Source organism: Molossus molossus, unplaced genomic scaffold (genome assembly GCF_014108415.1).
Source record: "Molossus molossus isolate mMolMol1 unplaced genomic scaffold, mMolMol1.p scaffold_m16_p_1, whole genome shotgun sequence".
Lineage (NCBI taxonomy): Eukaryota > Metazoa > Chordata > Mammalia > Chiroptera > Molossidae > Molossus > Molossus molossus.
Window position 1 is genome coordinate 202,151,394 of NW_023425344.1, and position 25,357 is coordinate 202,176,750.

The window sequence follows — 25,357 nt, forward strand, 5'->3', positions numbered from 1 at the left end:
GCATGTGCCCTAACCAGGAATTGAACCAGCGACCACTTGGTGCATGGGTTGACCTGAGCTATACCCACCCTGTTAAACCATACTTTAATCATTCACTTGTTGAAAGATATTTCCACTTTGGGGGTATCATGAATAAAGCTGCTATAAACGTTGGATAAAGGTTTTTCTGTGAACATAAACCTTCATAATAAATGCTCAGAGTGTAATTGCTGGATCATAGGGCAGTTGTATGTTTAGTTTTTAAAGAGACTGCCAAATTGTTTTCCAGGGAGCCTATACTAGTTTACATTACCACCACCAATATGAGTGATCGTTTTTTCTGCATTCTTGCATTTTGCAATGTTACTATTTTTTTAGACATCCTGAATAAGTATGTAGTGATAGCTCATCGGTGGCTTTATTTTTATTTTTATTATTATTATTTTTATCCTCACCCGAGGATATTTTTCCATTTTTTGTACAGATAGAGTGGGAGGGAGAGAGAGGAAGGGAGAGAGAGAGAGAAACATCGACGTGAAGGGACACATCGAGTGGCTGCCACCCGCACGACCAACCAGGGCCGGGGACAAACTGCAACCGAAGTACGTGCCCTTAGCGGGAACCGAACCCGGGTCTCTCTGGACCGCAGGCCGACGCTCTAACCGCTGAGCCAAACTGGCCAGGGCTCATCGTGGCTTTAATTTGTACTTTCTTAATAACTAATATTGACTATCTTTTCATATACTTATTTGCCATCTGTATATCCTCTTTGTTGGAATGTCTGATTATGTCTTTTGCCCATTTTTCTGATTATTTGGTTTTTTACTGTTGAGATCTGTGAATTCTTTATATATATTCTAGATACTAGCCCTTTATCTAATACATGGTTTGCAAATATTTTCTGCCAGGTTATAGATTGTCTTTTCATCCTCTTAACAGGCTTTTTAATATTTTTTTATATGTTTGTTTTATATTTGCAGAGCAAAAGTTCTTAATTTTGATTAAGTCCAACTTCATTTTTCCTTTTATGGATCATGCTTTTGGAGTCAAGTGTAAGAATTCTTCACTTAGCCCTAGATCCTTAAATTCTTCTCCTGTGCTTTTCCTGGAAGTTTTATAGGTTTACATTTAAGTCTGTGATCCATTTTGAGTTAATTTTTGTATGCAGTGTGAGACTTATGTCAAGATTCTTTCTCCACCCCCCCACCCCTGCCCCACTTTGGATGTCAAATTGCTCCAGCTTCACAAGATCTTTACTTTTTAAAGCAAAAGTAATGGATGCCCTCTTGGGTAAGAGCCCAGCTCTATACCATGAAAATAACCAAGCAGAGTCTGACCCCACTTCCCAATGGACATCTCATATTTTTAGAAACTCTTTGTAATACTCTACATAATATTTACTTGTATCTTATGTATTAAGTAATAATGTAATACTCTGCATAACATTTAAAGGCACATCTTAAAATTTATTAGGTAAGGCATGGATGATTATAACTTTATATTCTCTAGATGGATACTCAGTTGTCATTACCACTTACTGAATTTTCTTTTCCTAATCTGAAATACCACCATTTCCAATATTGAATTACCATATATATTTGGGGTCTATTTCTGAACTTTACATTCTGTTCCTTTTGTCTATCTGTTCATTCATACACTGGTACACACTTAAATTTGTAAAGCTTTGTATGTAATTTTTTAAATAGAAGAGGTATAGCACCTCTTGGTTAAGTGGAGAAGCTCTGGAACCAATATGCCTAGGTTAAATCCTGACTGTTACTAGATGTGTGACCTTGGAAAGCTACTTAACCACTGGGCTTGAGTTTCATCTATAAGAAGGGTTAATACAAGCCACCTTATAGAGTTGCTGCATTACATGAACAGTGACACAGAGTAAACCCTATTTGAGTGCACATTATCATTTTGCTTGTTTTCCATGAATTGTAGAATCTACTTGTCAATTTTAATTTAAAACCTGATTGGTATTGGAACATTAAATATATAAATTAATGTAGGGATAATATACATCTTTATAACAATGAGTTTTCCCTTTGAAGAACACGGGATACCACTTTTCATCCGCTTTTCAAAAATAGGTACCTATCTACTGTTCCACTTCCATTGCTATCACTAGTCTAATACATCACCTGGCAGGCTTATAACAGCCCCACATGTCCCTGATTCAATCCTTGCTCCTCTATTGTCTATTCACTTACACCGCAACCAGAATGGTCTTTAAAAACTTAAGTGAAATTGTGTCATTTCTTTGTGCCAAACCTTCCAATAACATCTCATCTTACTTTGAATCAAAGCCTGGAAAGGAATTGGAAATAGCACCACCAACTTTTAGTTTACTATGGAGGGGATGTGAGTTCAAGTTGCTTTGTTTGTATGCTAATAAGAACTGATCTGAAAAACAGGAGAAAAGTGATGAGGTAGGAAATAAAGGGGCAAATGCTGGAGAAATGTCCATGGGTAAGCCTCTAATCATATTTTCCTTAGAACCTCCCCTTTCCAACAATCTAAAAACACATCTAATGATGTCCAACTTTTCTACTTCAAATCCCCTTTTTGAGAGGGTGGAAGAGAAAAATTGATCAGCTGCCTCTCACACCCCCCCAACAGGGTTGTCAAGCCTGCAACCTGGGCATGTGTCCTGACTGGGAATCAAACCAATGACCTTTCAGTACATGAGACAACCCTCAGCCAACCGAGCCACACTGGCCCAGGCTACTTAAAACCCTTTTAATGCCCTACTACTTTATGAATAAAGTTACAAGTTAACCTGGCAGCCCTGGTCAGTTTGGCTCAGTGGTTAGAGTGTCAGCCTGTGGACCAGAGTGTCGGGTTCGATTCCCATCAAGGGCACGAACCTGGGTTGCAGTTGAGCCCCCAGTCCACAGCCCTGGTCAAGGTCTTGCACAAGGCAACCAATCGATGTGTCTCTCTCACATCTATGTTTTTCTCTCCCCCCCTCCCTTACACTCTGAAAATCATTGAAAAAATATCCTCAGGTGAGTTTAAAAAAAAAACAAAAAACAGCCCTGGCCAGTTTGGCTCAGCGGTTAGAGCATCGGCCTGCGGTACAGAGAGACCCGGGTTCGGTTCCCGCTAAGGGCACGTACCTCGGTTGCAGTTTGTCCCCGGCCCTGGTTGGTCGTGCGGGTGGCAACCACTCGATGTGTCCCTTCACATCGATGTTTCTCTCTCTCTCTCTTCCTCTCTCTCCCTCCCGCTCTGTCTGAACAAAAAATGCAAAAATGTCTTCGGGTGAGGATTAAAAAAAAACAAAAACAAAAAACAAAAAACAAGTTAACCTGGCATACAAGCTGTTCTATTATTTGTTTTAAAATGTTGCCCTGGCCAGTTTGCCTCAGTGCTTAGTGTCGGCCCGCGGACCAGAGTCCTGGGTTTGGTTCCCGCTAAGGGCATGTACCTTGGTTGCAATTTGTCCCCAGCCCCGGTTGGGGTTGTGTGGGTGGCAGCCACTCAGTGTGTCTCTCTCATATCAATGTTTCTGTCTTCCTCCCTCTCTCCCTCTGAAGATAAAGGCAAAAAATAAAAAATGTCCTTGGGTGACGATAATAATAAATAAATAAACAAAATGTATAGAGCACCACCCTGGCCGGTCTGGCTCAGTGATTAGAGCATCAGCCCAAGGACCAATGAGTGGCGGGTTCAATTCCAGTCAAGGGCACATACCTCAGTTGCAGTTGGTTCCCAGCCCAGGTCAGGGTCCTGCAGGATGCAACTAGTCGATGTGTGTCTCTCTGTCCCCCTCCCTCCCTCCTACTCTACTTGAAGATAAAATGAAAAAATATCCTCGGGAAGGAAAATAAAATGTATGGGGCACCAAATACATGAAGCACTTTGGTAGGTGCTGTTATATATAACCAAATAGGCATGGTCTTCATTGTGTGGTCAGAAAGGCACACAGTGAAAAATAAACTTGAGAGGTTTGCGATAGGACAGGAAATGCTAGGCAGTGTCTACATGCTGCTGGGAATGATGCAGAAGAAGATGAATAATTTTGTAGAGATACTGACAAAATAAAGGTCTTGAAAAATGAGAGGAGATGGTGGGATTCACTCATAATGATGTGAAGTGATTGAGTTTTGGTAAGAGGGATTCAGTTGTAACTGGAGAAAAAAGGTTGGTGTTGAAGCAGGTAGATTTATAGATTTGATGATGGAAGATGACTTCCATCTTCTCATGGTTTCTCAATGAAATATGAAGCAAAGTCTTCAGCTAAATGGAGAGGGGACAGAATATATTAAACGATCATCTCAGAGCAGTAATGTGAAGTCATACTTGTTGCCTATTTCTCTACTCCTAAAGCTCCCTAGTTATTGTTTCAAATTTCTGATATTTTCCTTATTCCTTTCTGGAAAAGTTCTACTTGCTCTTCCAGATCCATCTGGGCCACCACCTTTTATGCCACCACACCTGGTACCTACCTTACTTCAATTATTATAATGCATGGATGTTACTACTAGGCTAGTAAGCATCTTGTAAAGCTTGGTCTGTGTCCCTAGTGTGGAGCCCATGCAGGATATTTAAGTAAGGAGTTTCAATAAAGGTTTAACATAAATTTTAACAACAGACTTTTTGTCTGTGGAATTTGTAACTAGGAGAATTTATTAGCAGAATATGAAAATGCCAAGGATTAACCAAACATCAGAATAAAGCAGCTCACAGTATCTGTGTCCTTTTATATCTGTGTCCTTTTAAAAAATGGCACTGCTGCAGCCCTGGACGGTTTGGCTCAGCAGTTAGAGCATTGGCCTGCGGTCCAGAGAGACCTGGGTTCAGTTCCCACTAAGGGCGTGTACCTTGGTTACAGTTTGTCTTTGGCCCTGGTTGGGCTATGTGGGTGGCAGCCACTTGATGTGTCCCTTTCACGTTGATGCTTCTCTCTCTCTCCCCCCCCGCCCCCCACTCTATCTGAACAACAACAAAAAAAATGGAAAAATGTCCTCGGGTGAGGATAAAAAATAAATTAATTAATAAAATAAAAATGGCACTGCATTATGGACACACCACCACATTGGCATTCATTTTAGTCCTTCTGTTTTATTCAAATGCCAAAACATATGTCTCAAGATACAAATCGTAGTTATACTCAGTTGAGTTTGATTTAAAAACATCAATTATGTTTTGTTAACAACTTCCAAACCAAATATAAGTTGCTGTGACTAAAATGTCTCCCAGTCCATTTCTGGAGGATTACCCTTAATATATTTAGTAACTACTTCAATTTTCACTCTACAAAAAAGGAAAATAATGATGCATAATAAAAAGATAATGAAGTTATATATGAAAGACTTCCTGAGAAAAACTTGAACCATTACTATGGAGACTAAGAAGGATACTTGTTTCTGTTCCACACTATAGCAACCAGGCTTAAACACTGCAAAAGTGCATTTCTGGTTCTACCCCAGCCATAAATAGACATCTCACATCTCTTATTACATTGTAGAAAGCCCAACTCTTCATCAACAGGATTTACAATTTGCTAAAAGCTTAAGGTTCTCTTCCTAAGAAAGCGGGGGAGGGAGGTAAAGGAACACTTAAGTCTATAAACCAAAAAAATAAACATTTCAGTGTACTCTGATTTCAAATAAGTTGGAAATGAATAGTATAAAAAAATTGTATCAACATCATAGAAGGAAAGAAAAGGCTTAAAGGTACCCAAATACTTTAATATTTATGAGACTAATAATTTTATGTTTAAGTCCCCCAAATTCCCCCCACTTTTCAATTATATGCAGGGTGGGGCAAAAGTAGGTTTACAGTTGTGAAACAGTTTATTCTTGTATTATTTATTATTTTATTTTTCACATGAACTGTAAATCTTTTGTCCCACCTGTAACAAAGATTAATAACTTATATTTTAGTGTGAACACATTAACAAAGCAGTTTCTTTAATGTTCTATGAAGCTAAAAAATTAGACAAATATCCAGCAAGAAAAAACAAAACAAAAAACTAGCTGAATACTTTAGGTAAATGCACAATATTAGGATATTTAATTTAGTTCAGCACATGGCTTTTATTATGACTGATGTTGCATGCTACTTTTAGAATTAGACGGTCTTTTTCTGAAGATTTAAGGCAGACTTCAACTCCATATGCTCACTCATGGTATTAAAATGCACTAAAAATGGCAAATAAATCAGAAAAGTCAGAAGAGAATGGCCTTTTTTATAGTACCTATCGGGAAGTTAGCGCCATGCATTAGCAGTTAAAACTAAGAATACAGCTAAACAAATCATTAAAATATGGTTCTTCGGGGTACTTTTTCCATGAAATTTTAACTATTTGGAAACTACCTGTTCCAATGTTTAAGATGAATAAAATTCTAATATTTTCAAGAAACAAATATGGGTAAAAAGATTAAACTAAAGAATGGTATCTCAATTTTCAATTTTAAAGAATTTATTTTCCCGTTCGTAGAATAACATTATTGTAAAATCCACAGTTATTGCAACACCTGCATTGCTTAAAAGAACTCCTAAGAATTTTGTTTAAGCATATTTTTTTTAAAAAACTGAACCAAAATAATATACATTTTATCTTTGAACACTGTGTCATTAGAGTCCACATAATGTCCTCTGTACCAATCAATATGATGTTACCTAATATACATGATCTGATTTTTATCCTAAAGGTTTCTGACCATGTATGATATCCAAGAGAGTGCCAATGCTTTTAATGTCAGACTGTAAAAACAGTTATGATCCTAAACACAGAAGGAAAAGCTTTATATACAGGACAAAAGTCTGACAATTTAGCTGTTTGCAGCATCTGCTTGGCGAGGCCATCCTTCTTCTTCAACTCCAGAATCATACTCCTCTTCAGAGGATTCTTTTGTTGGAGCCCTGTAATGAAAAATGATCAATTTTAAAAAAAATAAACATGAGGAGTAAACATGACTTCTAGACAATAAATTAATCTACCTTGCTAGAAAAGCCACACACACAAAAAAAACCATTAAGAGCACTTTTAATATTAAGATTGCTGCCCTAGCCAGTTTGGCTCAGCAGTTAGAGCGTTGGCCTGCGGACCAGAGTCCCGGGCTCAGTTTCTGCTACGGCCCGTACCAAAAAAAAAAAAAAGATTGCTGTCAGTTGTTAGAGCATTGGCCCGCGGATCAATGAGTCTCTGGTTCGATTCCAGTCAATAGCACATACCTCGTACCTCGGTTACGATTAGTCCCCAGCCCTGATGGGAGTCATGTGGGAGGCAGCCAGTCAATGCATCCCTCTCACCTCGGTGTTTCTCTCTCTCTCTCTTTCTCTTTCTCTCTCTCGCTCTAGCTCGCTCCCTCCCTCCCTCCCTCCCTCCCTCCCTCCCTCCCTCCCTCCCTCCCTCTCCTTCTCTCTCCCTCCCACTCTATCTGAACAAAAATGGAAAAATATCCTCAGGTGAGGATTTAAATATATATATATTTATATATATATGTGTGTGTGTGTGTGTGTGTGTGTATATATATATATATATATATATATATATATATATATATAAAGATTGCTTAGTGGTAAAATATTGGAAACATTTAGACCACACAAGCAAGGTTATAAGTAATTTTCCCAAACAACTGTATTACTGAAATAAATTGAAAACAAGGCTTCAATTGTGAAGGCTTAAAGAAATCCATTTTGTTGCTCTGGCCAGTGTGGCTCAGTTGGTTGAACGTCACCCTGTGCACTGAAATGTTGCCTGATCAATTCCTGGTCAGGGCACATACCCAGGGGTTTGGGGTTTGATCCCCAGTCAGGGTGTACACAAGAAGCAAAGGATTGATGTTTCTCTCTCTCTCTCTCTCCTCTCCTCTCCCTTCCTCTCTCTCTCAAAAAATCAATAAAAACATTATTTTTTAACCCTCTCCTGAGGATATTTTTTTCCATTTATCTTTAGATAGAGTGGAGGGGACGGAGGGGGAGAGAGAGAAAAACATCAATGTAAGAGAGACATTGACTGGCTGCCTCCCACATGACCCCAACCAGGGCCGGGGACAAACCAGAACCAAGGCACATGCCCTTGGTCAGAATTGAACCCGTGACTCTTTGGTCTGTGGGCTGATGCTCTAACCACTAAGCCAAACCAGCCAGGGCAAAAAACATATTTTTAAAAAATTCATTCCAACCTGGCCAGTGTTACTTAGTTGGCTAGAGTGCTGTCTTAGTGCACTGAAAGGTTGCAGGTTCGATCCCCAGTCAGAGCTCATACCTAAGATTGCAGGTTTGATCCCCAGTCTGGGTGCATATGGGAGGCAACCAATCATTCTCTCTCACACTGAGGTTTTTCTTTCACTTTCTCTCTCTCTCTCTCTCTCTCTCTCTCTCTCTCTCTCTCTCTCCTTTCCCCTCTCTCTAAAAATCAATGACTGTGTCCCTGGGTGAGGATTAAAAAAAAAAATTCCTTTATCCAGCAAAAAGTTAGAATCAAATACTTCAATGAAAATGCTTGACTTTTATCAATAGAAACCTATATTGAAAAAGAAAAAGAAAATGCTTGACTTTTAGCATACATCTATGGTAAAGAAGATGATAGCTTCTAACCAAATCTGACTCTACTCAAACTAGTCAAAATTATGATCAGACCACCACAATTCATTCCTTTATATAGTAATGTCATTTAAAAAACAAAAATAGTCCTGGCCAGTTTGGCTCAGCGGCTGGAGCGTCGGCCTGCAGTCCAGAGACCTGGGTTCGGTTCCCGCTAAGGGCATGTACCTCGGTTGCGGTTTGTCCCTGGCCCTGGTTGGGGTAGTGCGGGTGACAGCCACTCAATGTGTCCCTTTCACGTCGATGTTTCTCTCTCTCCCTCCCACTCTATCTGAACAAAAAATGGAAAAAAAATGTCCTCGGGTGAGGATTAAAAAAAATAAGTAAATGATTGTTCTTTGAATAACTAAAGTTGTTCAAAATCTATCAACTGTCTCCTAAGTTATCTTAGAAGATAAGCAAACGTAAACTATAACATGTGGGAGTTAAAACAAAACTAATTTTTGTGTAGGTAACATTGATGTCAAACACTGTATAATAAATATATGTTGAATAGATCAGGTCGGTAAACTACAGCCTATGGGCCCATCATCTGTTTTTGTAAATAAAGAATTACTAGAACATGCTCATTCATTTATAGATTGTCCATGGCTGCTATCATAGAGCAGTGTGAGTAGTTGCAATACAGACTGGCTGGTCCTAAAATATTTAGCCCTTTACAAGAACGTTTGCTGACCTCTGGAATAGATAAAGCAGTGAAATTTGTCACATGACATGACACAAATGAGGAAAAAATTATGTCCACAAAATTTTGGTCTTGTGAAAGACATAAAACAAGTAATTCACAAATTACTTGTTTTAGCAATAAAGTTCACTTAAATCTCTTCATTTTGATTACTTTTATGTCTTTTTTAACCTTCCTTAGAGGAAAATATAGAGACCAATTTTGAAGATTCATAAAATATTTTATAAACCAAAATTAGAACAGTTTTCTACAGGAAATTTATGAGAATACTGCTTCCTTTACGAATATAAGGATTTTTATGCAATTTTATGACAAGCCAATAAACTATAGTACTGAAGAGCTAATCTTAAATTTTAGATCTGTTCTAGCTTGACAGTACATTTACCGTATGTATCCTGGTTCCTTTTTTCCTTCTACTACTTCTTTGTCAACCTCCACACATACAATGTCAGAATTAGGGACTTCAAACATTGGTTCTAATAACAGCTTTTCCTAAAGAAGCAAAAAGTAATGAATGTCATGGAAAACTGAGGTTACATACAACATACTTGTATTCTACAGGCCACAAATCAAAGTCATTAACTCAACAAATATTACTGAGTCCTATTATGTACTAGGAACTGAATGTTGCAAAAATCAGTGTAAAAGCTTTTATATTCTTCCTATTAAAACAGCTTCTAACTAAATTCAGAAAGAAGTCATTCTGTAAAGGGAAGGCTATTTATCTATACTTCTGTCTATTTAGGTCACCATGCACATACAAAAAGACTATACTTTTGGATTCAGATGTTTCTCAAAAGCATTCCAAGCATATTCTATGACCAAGGAGGTCAACTAGTAACCCTTACTTAAAAAATGATTTAACCTTAAATCATCTCTATCAGGCTCTTCAATTTTGACTATGACTTCAAATAAGCATTTGTCTCAAGTGCTTCAGTAGATGTCAAGTTTTCCCTTGTTTACTAGAGAAAACTAGTTTCGCCTACAGGTAGGGGCTGGATTATATTCCATCTAAGAAAAATACTGGTTGAGTACATCAAATTTACTAGAAAATGTCAACGCTATCACCCACTCTTCTAGTTTGCATGTAATGTCTGTCTGTCCTTAATCAGTAGCACCTGAAGTCTAGGCCTTTATTAGAGAGTATAATTTCAAACTGTCCTACTGAGAGAAATAATATTTAGAAGTGAAATCCTTAAAAGAAAATAGGAAAATAGTCTTGCTTTGGAAGCATGTAGGGAAACAGTAACCCACTGTACAGCCAGACCTTACAGGTAGGGGAGAGAGCTCTAAAGAAGAGAGAATGTGTTGTGGCTGAAAATAGGCTGGGTCTCTAGGATTTGTTACAAAATGAAAAATAGTGAGTTCATACCATACTGAAAAATTTAGGGTTACAGTGTCATGGTATTTGCAAATTAATTTCAAGCAAACAAACAACAAAAATGAGGATTTCAATGGGTCTGAGAAGACACTCTGGGGCTTAGTCAAAAGGCCTATGTAGAATTTTCTGAAATTCTCCCTTGATCCTGATTCTTCTCTATTTCATTAATCATATTATATGTATCCTTTGTTGCAAATACCTTAAAGTTTCTTTTTGTAAAGAAAAATATAATATATTGTGACAAAAAAAAACAAAACCCAAACACTTGTCCAATTCTCTGGATATATTTACAAAGGAAAAACATGGAGGATTAATATTCTAAAATCTCAGATAAAGAAATAGTCTAGTTTTTGTAAAAATAATAACTTACCATTATGGATCGAAGACCTCGTGCACCTGTTTTTCGTTCCAGTGCCAATCTGGCTATAGCTTTCAAAGCATCCTCAGTAACATTCAGTTCACACTAAACATAGTTTTAAAAGAAATGAGAGCTTAGGTAATACTCGATATTTTCCTAATATAACCATGTAGCATTTGATCTATTAACTATTACTACCTACCACCATTACTGGTCTATTTAGAACAAAAAGAAACCAATGCCCTGACTTTACAGATAAAAAAGTGCCAGAGTGGTAAGTATACTGATTCACTTAGAAATACAGGGCCAGAACCTTTATTTCTTGACTGACTCTATCTATCCCCTATCAGAATAAAGCATTTTTAGACTCTCATTTCCTAGAAAACATACATTTTAAAGAGTATTACTAAACTTTAGATAAGTCTCTCTAAATTACTACATATTTCAAAATACAGTTCAAATTACTGAGAATATATTTTTTAAAAATCCAAGTACTCTGGAACATCAGATTTCACAATATCTTAGTATTAACTTTGGTTATTAATTTCTACCTCCAGAAAATATAAAATTTAAATGAGGTATTTGTCTCTCATGGTTTTTTAGAACCTTGCCTTCAAAAAGCATCATTTGCCCTGGCTGGTGTGGCTCAGTTGGTCGGAACATTGTCCCATACACCAGAGGGTTGTGGATTTGATTCCCGGTCAGGGCACATGCCCAGGTTGCGGGTTCAATCTTTGGTCAGGGTGCGTGCAGGAGACAACCAACTGATGTTTCTCTCTCCTATTAATATTTCTCTATTCCTCCCTTTATCTAAGATTAAAAAAATATAAAAAAAGCACCACTTGTTTCTATCAATTAACCTATCAGAAGGTATCATCAGTATAATGAATAATAAATTTGTCCTTAATCCTTGAAAAGGTTTTGTTCTAGATTAATATGAACTTTCTAGGACTTCATTCAACAATTATTGAACCCCTATGTGTTTATGTTTTAGAGATTAAATGATGAATCAGACACCCTCCTTGTCCTTAAAGAACTTAGTCTATTGGGTAGTGACTAACTAGCAAACTAGCATAGTGTACAAAAATGATACTAAGTGAGCACCAAAGTGGGGGCATCTAAATAAGACCAGGGGACCACTGGAGGATCTTAAAGAAGGGAGTAAAATAATTAGCTTTGTGTTTATTCATTCAATAAATATTTGTTAAGAACTTAGTATCTGTTTGCTGGGTACTGTGCTTCATTTAAAAATGACCCATTCTGAAAGTAAAGTGGAAGATCATGGTGGTGGTGATGATTACAGACAGATTTGAGACAGGGAAACTGACCAATTAGGAACTAAATGCATGGGTCACGGTGAAGAAGGATAAAGGAGCTTGAGTTGAGGTAGTGGCAATGGAGAGAAGGAGACTAATATTTGGAGATACTAAGTTCATAAAACTCAAAACATTTGCTATCAGATTGACTAGGTGGGCTGGAGTGACCTCCAGGTGCCTGGTGCAGAGAAGTAGATGTGGGAGCTAATAAAACTTTATAGAAAAAAGGTGTATAAAAGTATACACAGTATATCACAACAAAAGCAAGGTTGAAAGGACAATCCTGTATGTCTAGCTTGAGGGGTTGAGAGTAGGCTGCTGGAATAATTTTTCTATATATATCTTTGGACTTTAAGCTACAATGAGATTTTAATTAAGAAAAAATAAAGCCAACTCCTAAATGTCTAATATAATAAAATGTTCCTTCCCCGATTCCCAGGTGAACAGGCTGGTATTCCAGGACTGCTTTTCTATTTTTTAAGCTAATTTATGCAGTTTCAATAGCAAAACCCACATATTAAGTATGAAAAAATAAAAATCTAACCTTATCCATGCTGAATAAGGCCTGATACTGAGGAATAACAGCATTACGTGGCTCTGTTAGTATTTGTACAAGTGTTTTCTCATCTAGACTATGCAAAGGAACTACAACAGGCAACCGTCCCACAAACTCAGGAATCATGCCAAATTCAATGAGATCTCTGGCTTCTACATGACGTAATAATCGATCTTTTTCTTCAATGTCTTGGTGAGTATTTGATTCGCCACTTCGATTGGCAAGGTCTGCAGCAGCTGCAGCCCTTCTGCCTTTTCCTAGATTAGATGGTGTTCCAAATCCAAGATACTGTCAAAGAACAGATGGATGTTATAAATAGCAGAATGAAGTTCTGTACTAAGTACTTTGCATGCACATCTCATGTGATCTTTGCAACAGAAAAAAGTTCTATTATCATTCACATTTTACAAATGAAGCAAATGGGCCTAGAAAGGTTAAGCACCTTGACCAAACTCTTATTGCTGTAAGTGGTAAATGCAGGATTTGAAATCGGGTCTATCCGCCTTCAGAATTGAGAACCTAACCACTATAAAATAACCAACTCTCAAAGAATGACTTCTAGTAAAAGTAGGTAAGTAAGAACTATGAAGGGGAAGTCCCTTAGAACTCAGAAAATGAAGTTGCAGGGTTTTTCTGCGGCCTCTGAACTAGTGTGGTTTCCAAACTGGGTAAGAACTGTAAAAATGGAGACAGTAATTATTGTGTAACCAAAGTCAGTTTTGTCATACTGTAAACAGGAGTAGTACCTATGGAACAAGCAGCCTTATAAAGCAATTATCCATAAGCATCTTAAGTCACTGCTAAAAATTCCATTAAAATCATGATTTGGACTTGCTTACATCAACCTATGAATTAGAATAATTTAAGATTAGATTTCATAAACAACATATAAGGATGACATCAAACAAGAATGCTAACTTTGCTGCAAAAGGTTTGATATCTAATGTGTATGGATCTTGCTTCAGTCAATATTAAAGAACTGTACTCTAGCCCAACCAGTGTGACTCACTGGTTGAGCGATGACCCATGCACCAAGAGGTCACTGGTTCAATTCCCGATCAGGGCACATGCCCAGGTTGTGGGCCCAATCCCCGGTTGTGGGCCCAATCCCCAGTGGGGGGGCATGCAAGAGGTAGCCAATTGATATTCTCTCTCATCAATGTTTCTCTCTCTTTCTTTCTCTCTCTTTCTTTCTCTCTCTCTCTCTCTCTCTCTCTCTCTCTCTCTCCTTTCCTCTCTCTCTAAAATCAATAAAGAAGCCCTGGTCAGTTTGGCTCAGCAGTAGAGCATTGGCCTGCAGACCAATGAGTCTCGGGTTCAATTCTGGCCAAGGGCATGTACCTCGGTTGTGGTCAGTTCCCAGCCCTGGTCGAGGTCAGGCAGGAGACAACCAGTCGATATGTTCCTCTCTCTCCCCCCTTTCTTTCCCTCCTACTCTATCTGAAGATAAATAGAAAAATATCCTCAGGTGAGGATTTAAAAAAAATAAAGAAAAATATATTTTAGAAAAGCTGAAAAGTTAATATGAATGAGATTACTATTTAAAAAAAAGAACTATAGGTAATTATCAGAAAGTTCAATTTCGGTATATCTTATAGTTTTTGTCAAAAGTATAAGTACATAATGGGTGAGAAAATAGCCTAAGTTAAATATCAGATCCTCTAATTCTCTAAGCTGTGTACATGAAGTTAGTGGACAGGAAAGCAAAATACCTTTCATTCAATAATTTCAACACTTACTAAGCATATATTACATATAAGCACATATAGTAATAAATATATACATATTTATTATGTAAATATAAACATTAAGCATCATTGTTAAACACTGGAAATACAAACCTGAACACAGCTCTTACCCTAAAAGGGTTTATTGAAAGTGAGAACACATGAATGGTATTAAAATGTCATAGGAGAGCCCTGGCCGGTTTGGTTCAGTGGTCAGAGCGTCGGCCTGTGGTCCAGAGGGACCCAGGTTCAGTTCCCGCTAAGGGCACGTACCTCTGTTGCAGTTTTCCCCCGGCCCTGGGGCCCTGGTTGGGTTGTGCGGGAGGCAGCCACTTGATGTGTCCCTTTCACGTCAATGTTTCTCTCTCTCTCTCGCTTTCTCTCCCTCCCACTCTATCTGAACAAAAAATGGAAAAATGTCCTCGGGTGAGGATAAAAACAAAAATGTCATAGGTGCAATAAAGGACAACTGTACAGAAAATAATGGCAGTGGAAAGGAGGAAAAGAGGCACATACAAGGGATTGAGGGTAGGAGGTGATCTAGGTAATTAAGAAAGCTTTCAGAGAGGAATTGCCTAATAATTTAACAGACTAAGTCTTTTTTTTTTTTAGAGAAAGAGGAAGGGAGAGGGAGGTAGAGAGAAACACTGATGAGAGAGAACATTGATTGGCTGCCTCCTGCATGCTGCATGCCTCCCACTGGGGATTTGGCCCACAACCTGTGCATGTGCCCTGACCAGGAATCGAACCGGCGGCCTCTTGGTGCATGGGTTGATGCTCAACCACCGAGCCACACCAGCTGGGCAATAGACTAAGTCTTAAAGGATGAACACATATTTGCCAACTAGATTGAGGTAGTGGAGGGCATGAGCTAGAGGAATAAACTTTAGGGCTATAAGCACTTTGATATGGTTGGAATATAAGTATATTACTTAATATTGTACTCCTGGCTTTCAACAAGGGTTGATAAAACAAAAGCCACATGAAGGTGTTTAATCCTATAAAATCACTGTTGAAGACTCTTATGAAAAGGGAGTTTTCATAAAGATCTATGTGACAAACTCTTTTTTAATCTTTGTCTCTCGTGAAGATCTCATATGACCTAAACCTTCCTTCTATATGTTTCTAATCTCTTCTCTCACATTACTTTTAACTGTTCTTTTCTACATGTTTCTAGCTTCAAATTCTGTTTTGGAATTATTAATTATACATAAATATCAGACCATGGTCCCTGCCTTTAGTTACAGAATTTCAAATACTAAGTTCTCTCTCTCTCTCTCACGGAAATAATTTTGTTTCTAGTTTGTTAGGCTAATTTATGCAGAATTTCAAAAGCAAAAAAATAATAATAATTAAGAATATGAAAAATAAAAATATAGCCCTGGCCGGTTTTGCTCAGCAGTTAGAGCATCCAACTGCAGACCAAAGAGTTGCAGGTTCGATTCCCAGTCAAGGGCACGTACCTTGGTTTCAGGTTCAATCCCTGGCCCCAGTTAGGGTCATGTGGGAAGCAACCAATTGATGTATCTCTCTCACATTGATGTTTCTCTCTCCCTCATTCCCTTCCCCTTCCACTCTGTCAAATAAATAAATAAATAAATAGCCTCAAGTGAGGATTAAAATAAATAAATAAATACAAAATATATAACCCTATCCATGCTGAATAACGCCTAGTACTGAGGAATAACAGTATTCTATGGCTATGTTAGTATTTGTACACACGTTTTTCTCATCTAGACTATGCAAAGGAATTATCACAGGCAACTGTTCCCATTAGCAGCATTGTATTTTTACTTCTACTGAAATTAGTGCATGCAAAGCCAAGGAGAGAGACTTAAAGCAAGTGATACAGCAAAGAGTTGCTCTATGATATATTCATTTAGGTAGAATATTATGTTACGTAAAAGGGATAATTTACAGCTAGCCATTATGTAAAACACAAAAACATGGAAAATACAGGTCTTTTGGGTTTCTGTGTTGATAATATATTTTATTATAATCAATCAACAAATAAATACTGGGCATGTACCTTGAAGATATGAAGAAATGAGTTCCAGTTAAAATCAAGGTCTATAAGAATGTTCAAAAAACATCTATAAAACTGTGGGAGATTCACAACCCTTCTTCCAATCCCCAAACTGTTCCCTTCCATTAGTCAGCAGTGATCAATGATGGGCAGGGGCAATGGAGACAAGCTCTTTTTTGGGCTTGAGTGAACTGAGCAAGAGGAATGAAAAGAAATTTTACTACCACAGCACCTACTTCAAATAATAAAATAACTCCTTAAATGAAATATAAAATTGAAATAATCATTATAGTTTAAAAGTGCTCATAAATAGATATTTAGAAATCTTACAATTTACTACTCTAAAATAAAACAGAAATTAAAAAAATAGAGCCCTGGCTGGTTTGGCTAAGTGGTTAGAGCGTCAGCCCACGGACCAGAGAGACCTGGGTTCGGTTCCCACTAAGGGCACATAACTCGGTTGCAGTTTGTCCTCGGCCTCGTTGGGGTTGTGTGGGTAGCGACCACTCAATGTCTCTCTCTCACATCGATGTTCTCTCTCTCTTCCTCCCTCTCTCCCTCCCACTCTATTTGAAGATAAATGCAAAAATGTCCTCGGGTGAGGATAAAGAAAATAAGAAAGAAATATATTTCTGGTATGCTCTAAGAAAACCTAACTCTTAAAAATTGACAACTAGCAGCCAACAGATATGGGAATGGAAAATGAGTGTCCATCTTCTGTACAAATGCTCTCTATCCCAGTAATCCCTCAGAAAAACTTACCTTTTCATTTTTCCTTCTGCTGATGATTCTGTCTAAACCATTGAAAGCACCAGATGCAACAAACAGGATGTTTGTTGTATCAACTTGTACTGTTTCTCCACGTAGCTTGCGGGAATTCTTTTCTGGAACATTGACTATTGTGCCTTCTAGTAGTTTTAATAAGCCCTAAATAAAGAATGAAATATTTATAGCACCATCACATAAGTGCACTCTTTATTATACTTTAGATAATGGGATTCAATGGGGAAAATAATATGTGGTTATGGTGAATGAGCATAACTAAACAAAACTGACACATTTCTACAGCTAACCTGAAAATCTAATGCACTATACAGGACACCTAATGCATTCAGGAAATAATCGACTGAGAAGTTGTTTTTGATGATAAAGACATAATTTTGAGATAAAGTTAGAATTGTGACTATAAGATGGTACCCAATCATTGTGGGAACATTCAAAATTTGAAAACAGTTAAATTAGGTTTGTTTTTCATATAAATCAAAATTTCCTTCTACTCCTAGTATTAAACTTGGAAAATACCTATATTTTGAGATGCCATTATAAAAAAATTATGCGGCCCTGGTCGGTTTTGCTCAGTGGTTAGAGAGTCGGCCTGCGGTCCAGAGAGACCTGGGTTCAGTTCCCGCTAAGGGCATGTACCTTGGTTACAGTTTGTCCCCGGCCCTGGTTGGATCGTGTGGGTGGCAACCACTTGAAGTGTCCCTTTCACATCGATGTTTCTTTCTCTCTCTTCTTCCCACTCTGATCAAAAAATGGAAAAATGTCCTCAGGTGAGGATAAAAAAAAAAATTATGCGGCACATTTTCTTTTCTTTTTTTTTTTTTTTATCCTCATCTGAGGACATTTTTCCATTTTTTTTTGTACAGATAGAGTGGGAGGGAGAGAGAGCAAGAGAGAGAGAGAGAGAGAGAAACATCGACGTGAAAGGACACAGTGAGTGGCTGCCACCCGCACGACCAACCAGGGCCGGGGACAAACTGCAACCGAAGTACATGCCCTTAGCAGGAACCGAACCCGGGTCTCTCTGGACCACAGGCCAACGCTCTAACCACTGAGCCAAACCGGCCAGGGCTGCGGCACATTTTCTAACTGTGACTGTACTTCTCTATGTCTTGGTTTATAAAAAAGGCAATTTCCTTATCCTGTAGTCTGTGTTATAATTAGTTATCAGTAAAAGGTCAATATATCATTAGGACTTCAAGTATGACTCTACAAGGAATGAAACACTTCTAACTAAGTGAAAAGAATAAGATACAAGTACATAGTTCATCTGTCAAAATAGAACCAGAACTTTCTTTTAGAGTCCTTTAGAAGTTTAACTGGGCCTTTGAGGAATAAAACCAACAAAAATTAAATTTCATTTTTTCTGTTCTTTAAAATATTTTCAATTTCCCAAAAAAGGTAATTTGGTATTTAAAATTGCCAATAGCTTTCTCTTAGGATTGAAGTACTTTAAAGTGGTATGTGAAATTTGGGGTGGGAAAAAGAAACAAAAAAGAATCTAATTGAATATGAAACCAAACGTACAATATTGGGAGGTTGATGTATTCCCTTCCTTTTAGTGGGCTTGAACAAAATATTCAACTGCTTACTTGCTGAACGCCTTCTCCACCTACATCCCGTAACTGATGAATGCCTGGCACACTGCCAATCTTATCTACTTCATCCAGAAAGACAATTCCTATAATTTAAGGAGGAGTCTATTTATAATATGAAAAAGATATACACAAGATAACTTCAGCTTTTAAATACTAGGTAGCCAGAGAACAAGGTTATTCAATCTTTCACACTTAACATATTCAGTGGCTTACTGCTATAAAAATACACTGCTATCTGTCCCACTCATCATTTTGTGCAAATGTTTTGTAATTTATTTTATGGAATATTACTTGGGCATGATAACCAATTCTCTCTGACAATAGTTACTACCCCACTAATGTTTTCAGGTTCTTTATTCTAGGAGCTGAGATAGAGGTACAGTGTAGAAGCAGGAGGTACATGTAATGCCAAGACTAGCAAAATTTTGGCTTACTCTTTCCCAACTATATTATTGTCTTAAAAAAAATTGAACAGGAAGCTGTCACACTCTTCATGTAAACAAGGACAGATGATAGATGGGGAAAGGAGAAATGCAGCATCCATGACATCCTAAAAGCCAACAGGCTAATCTGTTTCTAGATTCATCCTGCACTCTCCCGCCCTTGCCCTTGCCCCCTTCTCCCCACCATAGCAATAGGAGTCTGGAGAAGAGTCAGAACAGCAAACACAATGATAGTATTAAGAATCTAATGGAATAGTCATTTAGCCAGTTTTCACCCTAGTAATCATCTGATGATAAGGCAAAGCAAACTTTGTAGTCCTTGGGTCAGTATACTAGAAAATGTTACTAACAAAGCTAGCTACTTTTATATAATTACAGAATTTTACTTCTTGATTCAAAATAAGAATTATATTAGCTTTTAATAATAGACTACATCTGAGGACAGAGAAGCAAGCTATGCTGAAAACATACCTTGTTGTGCTTTTTCTACATTATAATTGGCATCTTGGAGCAGTTTGGCAATCACAGATTCAATATCTTCACCTACATATCCAGCCTGAGTCAAAGTCGTACAGTCACAGATAGCAAAAGGGACATCAAGGCATTTAGCTAGAGTTTGTGCCAGTAGAGTTTTACCTACAAATAGAAACAGTAACTAAAAGTTTACTAAAACTATGTTGATGTACAAATTCTCTACTAAAATGCAAAATAAATCTGAATAGTATACAATAAAAAAAAAAATCAGTTACCTCTTTTCTCCACTATTATTCAGATCTAATGGCATATTACTTTTTATTATCCCTGTTAAGATGTTAGAAATTGGCCTAAAGGGCAATACCAATGCCTCAAATTTAGCTTGAAGCCTAAGCAGAAATACTGATAATGTATGCATAAGACTGGCCGTAGATTTTCTTCTCAAGAGCCAAGATCTCTCAATTACAAAACACAGGTTACAAAATCATTTATATTTTATTTTTTAAAAATGAGAAGTAATCCTGGCCAGTGTGGCTCAGTTGGTTGGAGCATCACCTGGTGCACCACAGGGCTGCAGGTTCAATTCCGTTCAGGACACATACCCAGGTTGCGCATTCGATCCCCAGTTGGGGCATGTACAAGAGGCAACTGAATGATGTTTCTCTTTCTCTCTCGCTCCCCCTCACCTTCCTCTCTCTGTAAAATCAATAAAAACATATCCTCGAGTGAGGATTAAAATAAATGAACAGTAAATTTTTTCAGGAAGTTATTTACCTGACCCAGTTGGTCCAAGCAGCAAAATATTACTTTTTTCAAGTTTTATGTCATCATGGGAGGAATCCAATACTTCACCTCCTCGTTTTTCCTGAGGCATTTGTTGATTTACCTGTTGTTGCATTGATGCTCCTAAAGCATTACCATGTGGACTAATTCCAGCAATCTGAAGCAATTCTGAAAAAATGTCAAAGAAATTACTAGAGCTTCATTTGATTTTACTTGAAAAAATGCCCAATAAAACCTTATGTCTAAAATAAATCACTTATTTAGAAAATTTTAAGTATTTTGACAATCTGTCTTACCTAAAAAGAAAGAAAATTTCCAATTATCTAGTGACAATTTATAAGGCATAATGATTATTCAGGGAAACTCAAGCAAAGAAAATAGATTCTTTTAATCCTCCCCTCCTTATTTATATACACCTGTATGAAGAAAGCCCTTTCACTCAAGGGAAGGCAATATAATGGAAAAAGAACAGTGCTAGAAGTCAGGAAGCTTTAATTTTGAGCCTTCCTTTGTTCTAAATGGCTATATGATTGGGGCAAGTCTATAAACTTAGTGCTATTTCCTAATCTATAAAATGGCAACAATTCCACCCGCTGGTGTGGCTCAGTGATTGAGCGTCAACCCATGCACCAAGAGGTAGTCAGCTGGGTTCCTGGGCACATGCCCAGGTTGTGGGCCCAATCCCCAGTGGGGGGGCATGCAGGAAGTGGCCAATCAATGTTCTCTCTCATCGATGTTTCCATCTCTCTTTCCCTCTCCCTTCCTCTCTCTCTAAAAATCAAAAAAGAAAAAATATATTAAAAAAAATAATAAAATGGCAACAATTCCTGTCCTATCAATTTTAAACACATGGTTGGAAGATGTAAGAATAAAGTGCAATTGATTTGGAGGTACTTTGAAAGGTAAACAAAGATATATCATTTTATTTAGTAAAAATAAAGAAGCATGGCTGTAGAGAAAGAGAAAAAACACTTAACTGAGAAATAGAGAACTTGGTTCTTGTCTCAGTTCTGGGCAATTATAGGACCATGGCAAGTTACTTAACTTTACTGGGCCTGCTTCCTTACAATAAAGTGAAAATACAGAGCCATATGACCTCCACAGTCTCTTCCACATCTAAGAATAATTCTGTAAGTCTACCAGAGAAACCAAATATGGTAAGACTCACTATTCCTGGCCCTATCTGAACCTGATTGTAAAAAATCTCAACTGGATGTTTCTAGTCCCTTTATTAAAGATACAAAGCTTAACTAGATGGGACTAATATTGTGGGTGAACTATATCCGTTTATCAGCAGATCCCTAAAACAAAAACAAAGCAAAATAAAATTTTATTCTCATTCTCCCTTGGCTGAAGGAAAGAATCCCGACAGTATTTTCAATTGTCCAGGTGTGTAAATATCCATATTGATTCTGGCTCTCAGCATTTGAGGTATCTGTGCTCATATCATATTTGCTTGTATTTTCTGAATTTATTTTTAGATTATTTCTAATAAATGGGTTAAGAATATCAGTACTTTCCAATGCATTATTGTTTTAACAAATCAATAGATGTCCAGCAGACACAAATATTTGTGGTCCTGTTCCATCTGGCTGTCACTTTCAAACTATCTTGGTGGTCACACTTAAGATAAAGGGGTATTCTATTAATAAAAAATAACAAGCATTTAATATACATTGGAAATTAAATTGCGCTTCACTTGAGAACTAATGATTAGTGACTAACAATCTACACCAGGCAAAAATACGCAGTCCCTATTTGAGTGCAGTTAGTTAGCTTGCTGTCCCTAGCAAAATTGTTTGGTTTAAAAAAATTTTTCAAAAAATAAAAAAATTTTTCAGCAAAATCTAGTTAGGAATTGTGACAATATAATTCCTATGGCTCAAGTGTAGGTCTGCCCAATGAGGAAAAATGATTTAAGTGAATAATTTGAATAAAATTACAAAAAGCACATTAACTACCATGGAGTCACATGATGCAAGTCACTCAGTGATTTAAGTAAAAAAAAAAAAAAGGAATAATTTAAATAGTGCAGAACAGATGTGTTAATCATTACAGTTTATGAAAATATGCCACAGTAAGCTTGAGAGAACTTTCCTATTCTTTTAGTTAGTCTCTGTTTCTGCATATCTTTCACTGCATAAGCAACTCTCTAGAATGAGCAGGACTATGAACAAGCAGGCTAGCATAGTGGTTAGCTGCATGAAAATCATCAGCTGTGTGGCCCTGAACAAATTACTTAAAATGTCTGTGCTTCAGTTTTCTCATCTATAAAATGAGAGTGAAAATAAGTTTTTGTCTTACAGGTGTTGGGAAGATTAAATGAGTCAATATATGTAAAACACTTAGAACAGTTCCTGGCATGTAGTTTTATAAATATCATAGAAGAATTTGCTATTAGCATTGCATTTTGCTAGTGTTTAAGTATTTCTATAATATAGCCCTTAAATGCAAGGTGGTGCTAAACTTAAGAAAAACATCGATTCCAAGTGACAGAAAAAAATCAGTCTTTTTTTTTTGTAGTTGGTTTTCTCTTCTTTTTGTGCAAGGAAATGAACAAGCTCATGGACAAGACCTGGATAATGTCTGTCTCAGTTCCAATCACTTTGTTCCAAATACCGACTGTATATTTTTAATGGCATGGGATACTTCTACCATCAGTCATCAGTCTTATTATGTAGTATGTTGGTCTCTAACACATTATTTCCAAAGGAACTTCCAAGAATATTTTGATTATATATGTCTTTGGCCTAATGCCCTAACTTTAGAACTTAAAACCCCACACAGGACAAGACTAAATTATACATGAAAATAAATTCTACTTAGCTTAAAATATTTCAAAATATTAATTTCCAAGTCAATCAATACATATAATTATAAATTGCTTTTACCTAAGTTCGTAAATACCATTACTTCTTAACATTTACATTACATTAAATCATTACATATATTTTTTCCAAAATATTCACTACAGACTTTTCTTTACTACTAGTTTCACTAGCCATCTGCCCAAATTTATTAATACTGACAGCTTAGTTGATTATATTTTTAGATTATAAAATATATATTATACATGCACTTAAATGTATTACTTAGATCTTACTTTCTTATATGTAACCATATTCTATTGCACTTACTGTGTTTCTTAATTTTATCACTCATGGTATAATCATTATTTCCATACAATTTAAAAATAACTAGAGATAATATAATTTTATTACATATAATAAATCTCATGCCAGAGCGGTAAACTGGTTATGTTCTAATGGCACATCTTATATACAGTTCACTTCAAATAGTAGATATATAATACTGCTTGGTTCAAAGGCAAAGTAAAAGTATCAAATTTGTAAGTGAAAATTGTTCATATTGGTTTATCATCTCTTCATTTGTGTCTGTTATTTTGATACTGAAACAAAGGCCACATAAAGTTTTTTATGATACTCCTGCAACCTTCACCCTCTGTGCAGCAATTATATGCACCTCCAAAGAATGAGAGCAAGACATAAGAATGGTCATTATCATTGATGTACCAGGTCCTTCCACACCCTCTATCAGACTGGGCTGGAAACAGGGAGTTAGGGCTTATTCATAATTTGCAGGGCTACACTAAGCTTCACATACACCAAAAAATAAAGTGTGGCTTCTGACAAAGACTAACCAGAAGATAATCTGCCTCCAACAAAATTTCTGTCACTTAAAATTATGCAGACCAACTCTAGCTGTAAGGCCAAAAAAAAAGATATACAATGGCAAGCTATAGATTTTTACAAAAACAACTCCTGATAATATGTAGGTCTACATTTATAGAGAAAAACTATATATAATGCTTTTTATCTCTCTACATTATATTTTACAAAATACTGCAATAGATAAAATCAAATATCTGAAATAACCCAACATATACAAACTACACAAATTAGTTATGAAAAACTGTTCCAAAATTATATAATACCATATATAATAAACAGGTTTAGATAATATACATCTTTCTTGGTAATACACAAGCAAATGCATGTCCCCCATTACTACTGCTGACATACTTCACTGAGGTAAGTCTCAAAAGGAAGAATGATTACAGAGGAGGACCTGAGGAGAGGTCACTTACTTGTAAATCTGTACTCATCCTCCCGTCTTCTTATTTCTAACTCTAAGAAAGAGGATGAAAATGGCAACATGAAAATATTATATATTTGTTTAGAGGAAGAAACAAGGAGTATCCCACTTCTTGTCTCTTCCAAATATACTTAAAGAATGTGATTAACTTTTTTTAGCTTTTTATAACATTATGTAAGAATCTATATGCTGCATCCTTTCTATATTTAAAAAAAAACAAAAAAAACCAACAAATATATTTAATGATGGCTGTCCAGTTGCTAATATTCGCATTTGTCAAATAAAAAGTTGGTATCTATTTTAAGAGTAGATTAAGTCTCCAATAAGAGTTTAAATCCCTCATACTATAAATACTATATAACCATTTGTTTTTCTAGAACTAGAACAGCTTAATTATTTGATTTGTTGATTGAAGAAACCAGAAAAAAATCCTTTTGCTCCATGACTAGGAAGTGCTATTTGGACCTTATAAAAATGAAGGCTCCAAGTGTTCCACTAGTTATTATGACTTACACTTTCTAAAAATAGAGTAACTGATACTACCACATAACTGTTTTGCAGTAA

General features: G+C 36.7%; 1 protein-coding gene across 1 annotated transcript in view; it reads right to left on the reverse strand.

Annotated features, from left to right (window-relative positions):
• Positions 1 to 5,032: 5,032 nt before the first annotated feature.
• Positions 5,033 to 25,357, reverse strand: part of CLPX (caseinolytic mitochondrial matrix peptidase chaperone subunit X) — a 50,714-nt gene continuing 30,389 nt past the window's right edge. The window contains exons 6-14 of the mRNA XM_036260434.1: positions 24,786 to 24,827; positions 20,669 to 20,845; positions 19,892 to 20,056; positions 18,972 to 19,060; positions 17,359 to 17,523; positions 12,832 to 13,131; positions 10,984 to 11,076; positions 9,618 to 9,724; positions 5,033 to 6,858 (exon numbers count right to left, since the gene is read on the reverse strand). Of these exons, the coding sequence (XP_036116327.1) occupies positions 6,768 to 6,858; positions 9,618 to 9,724; positions 10,984 to 11,076; positions 12,832 to 13,131; positions 17,359 to 17,523; positions 18,972 to 19,060; positions 19,892 to 20,056; positions 20,669 to 20,845; positions 24,786 to 24,827 (1,229 nt within the window). The 3' untranslated portion in view covers positions 5,033 to 6,767. The remainder of the gene's footprint in view (positions 6,859 to 9,617; positions 9,725 to 10,983; positions 11,077 to 12,831; positions 13,132 to 17,358; positions 17,524 to 18,971; positions 19,061 to 19,891; positions 20,057 to 20,668; positions 20,846 to 24,785; positions 24,828 to 25,357) is intronic.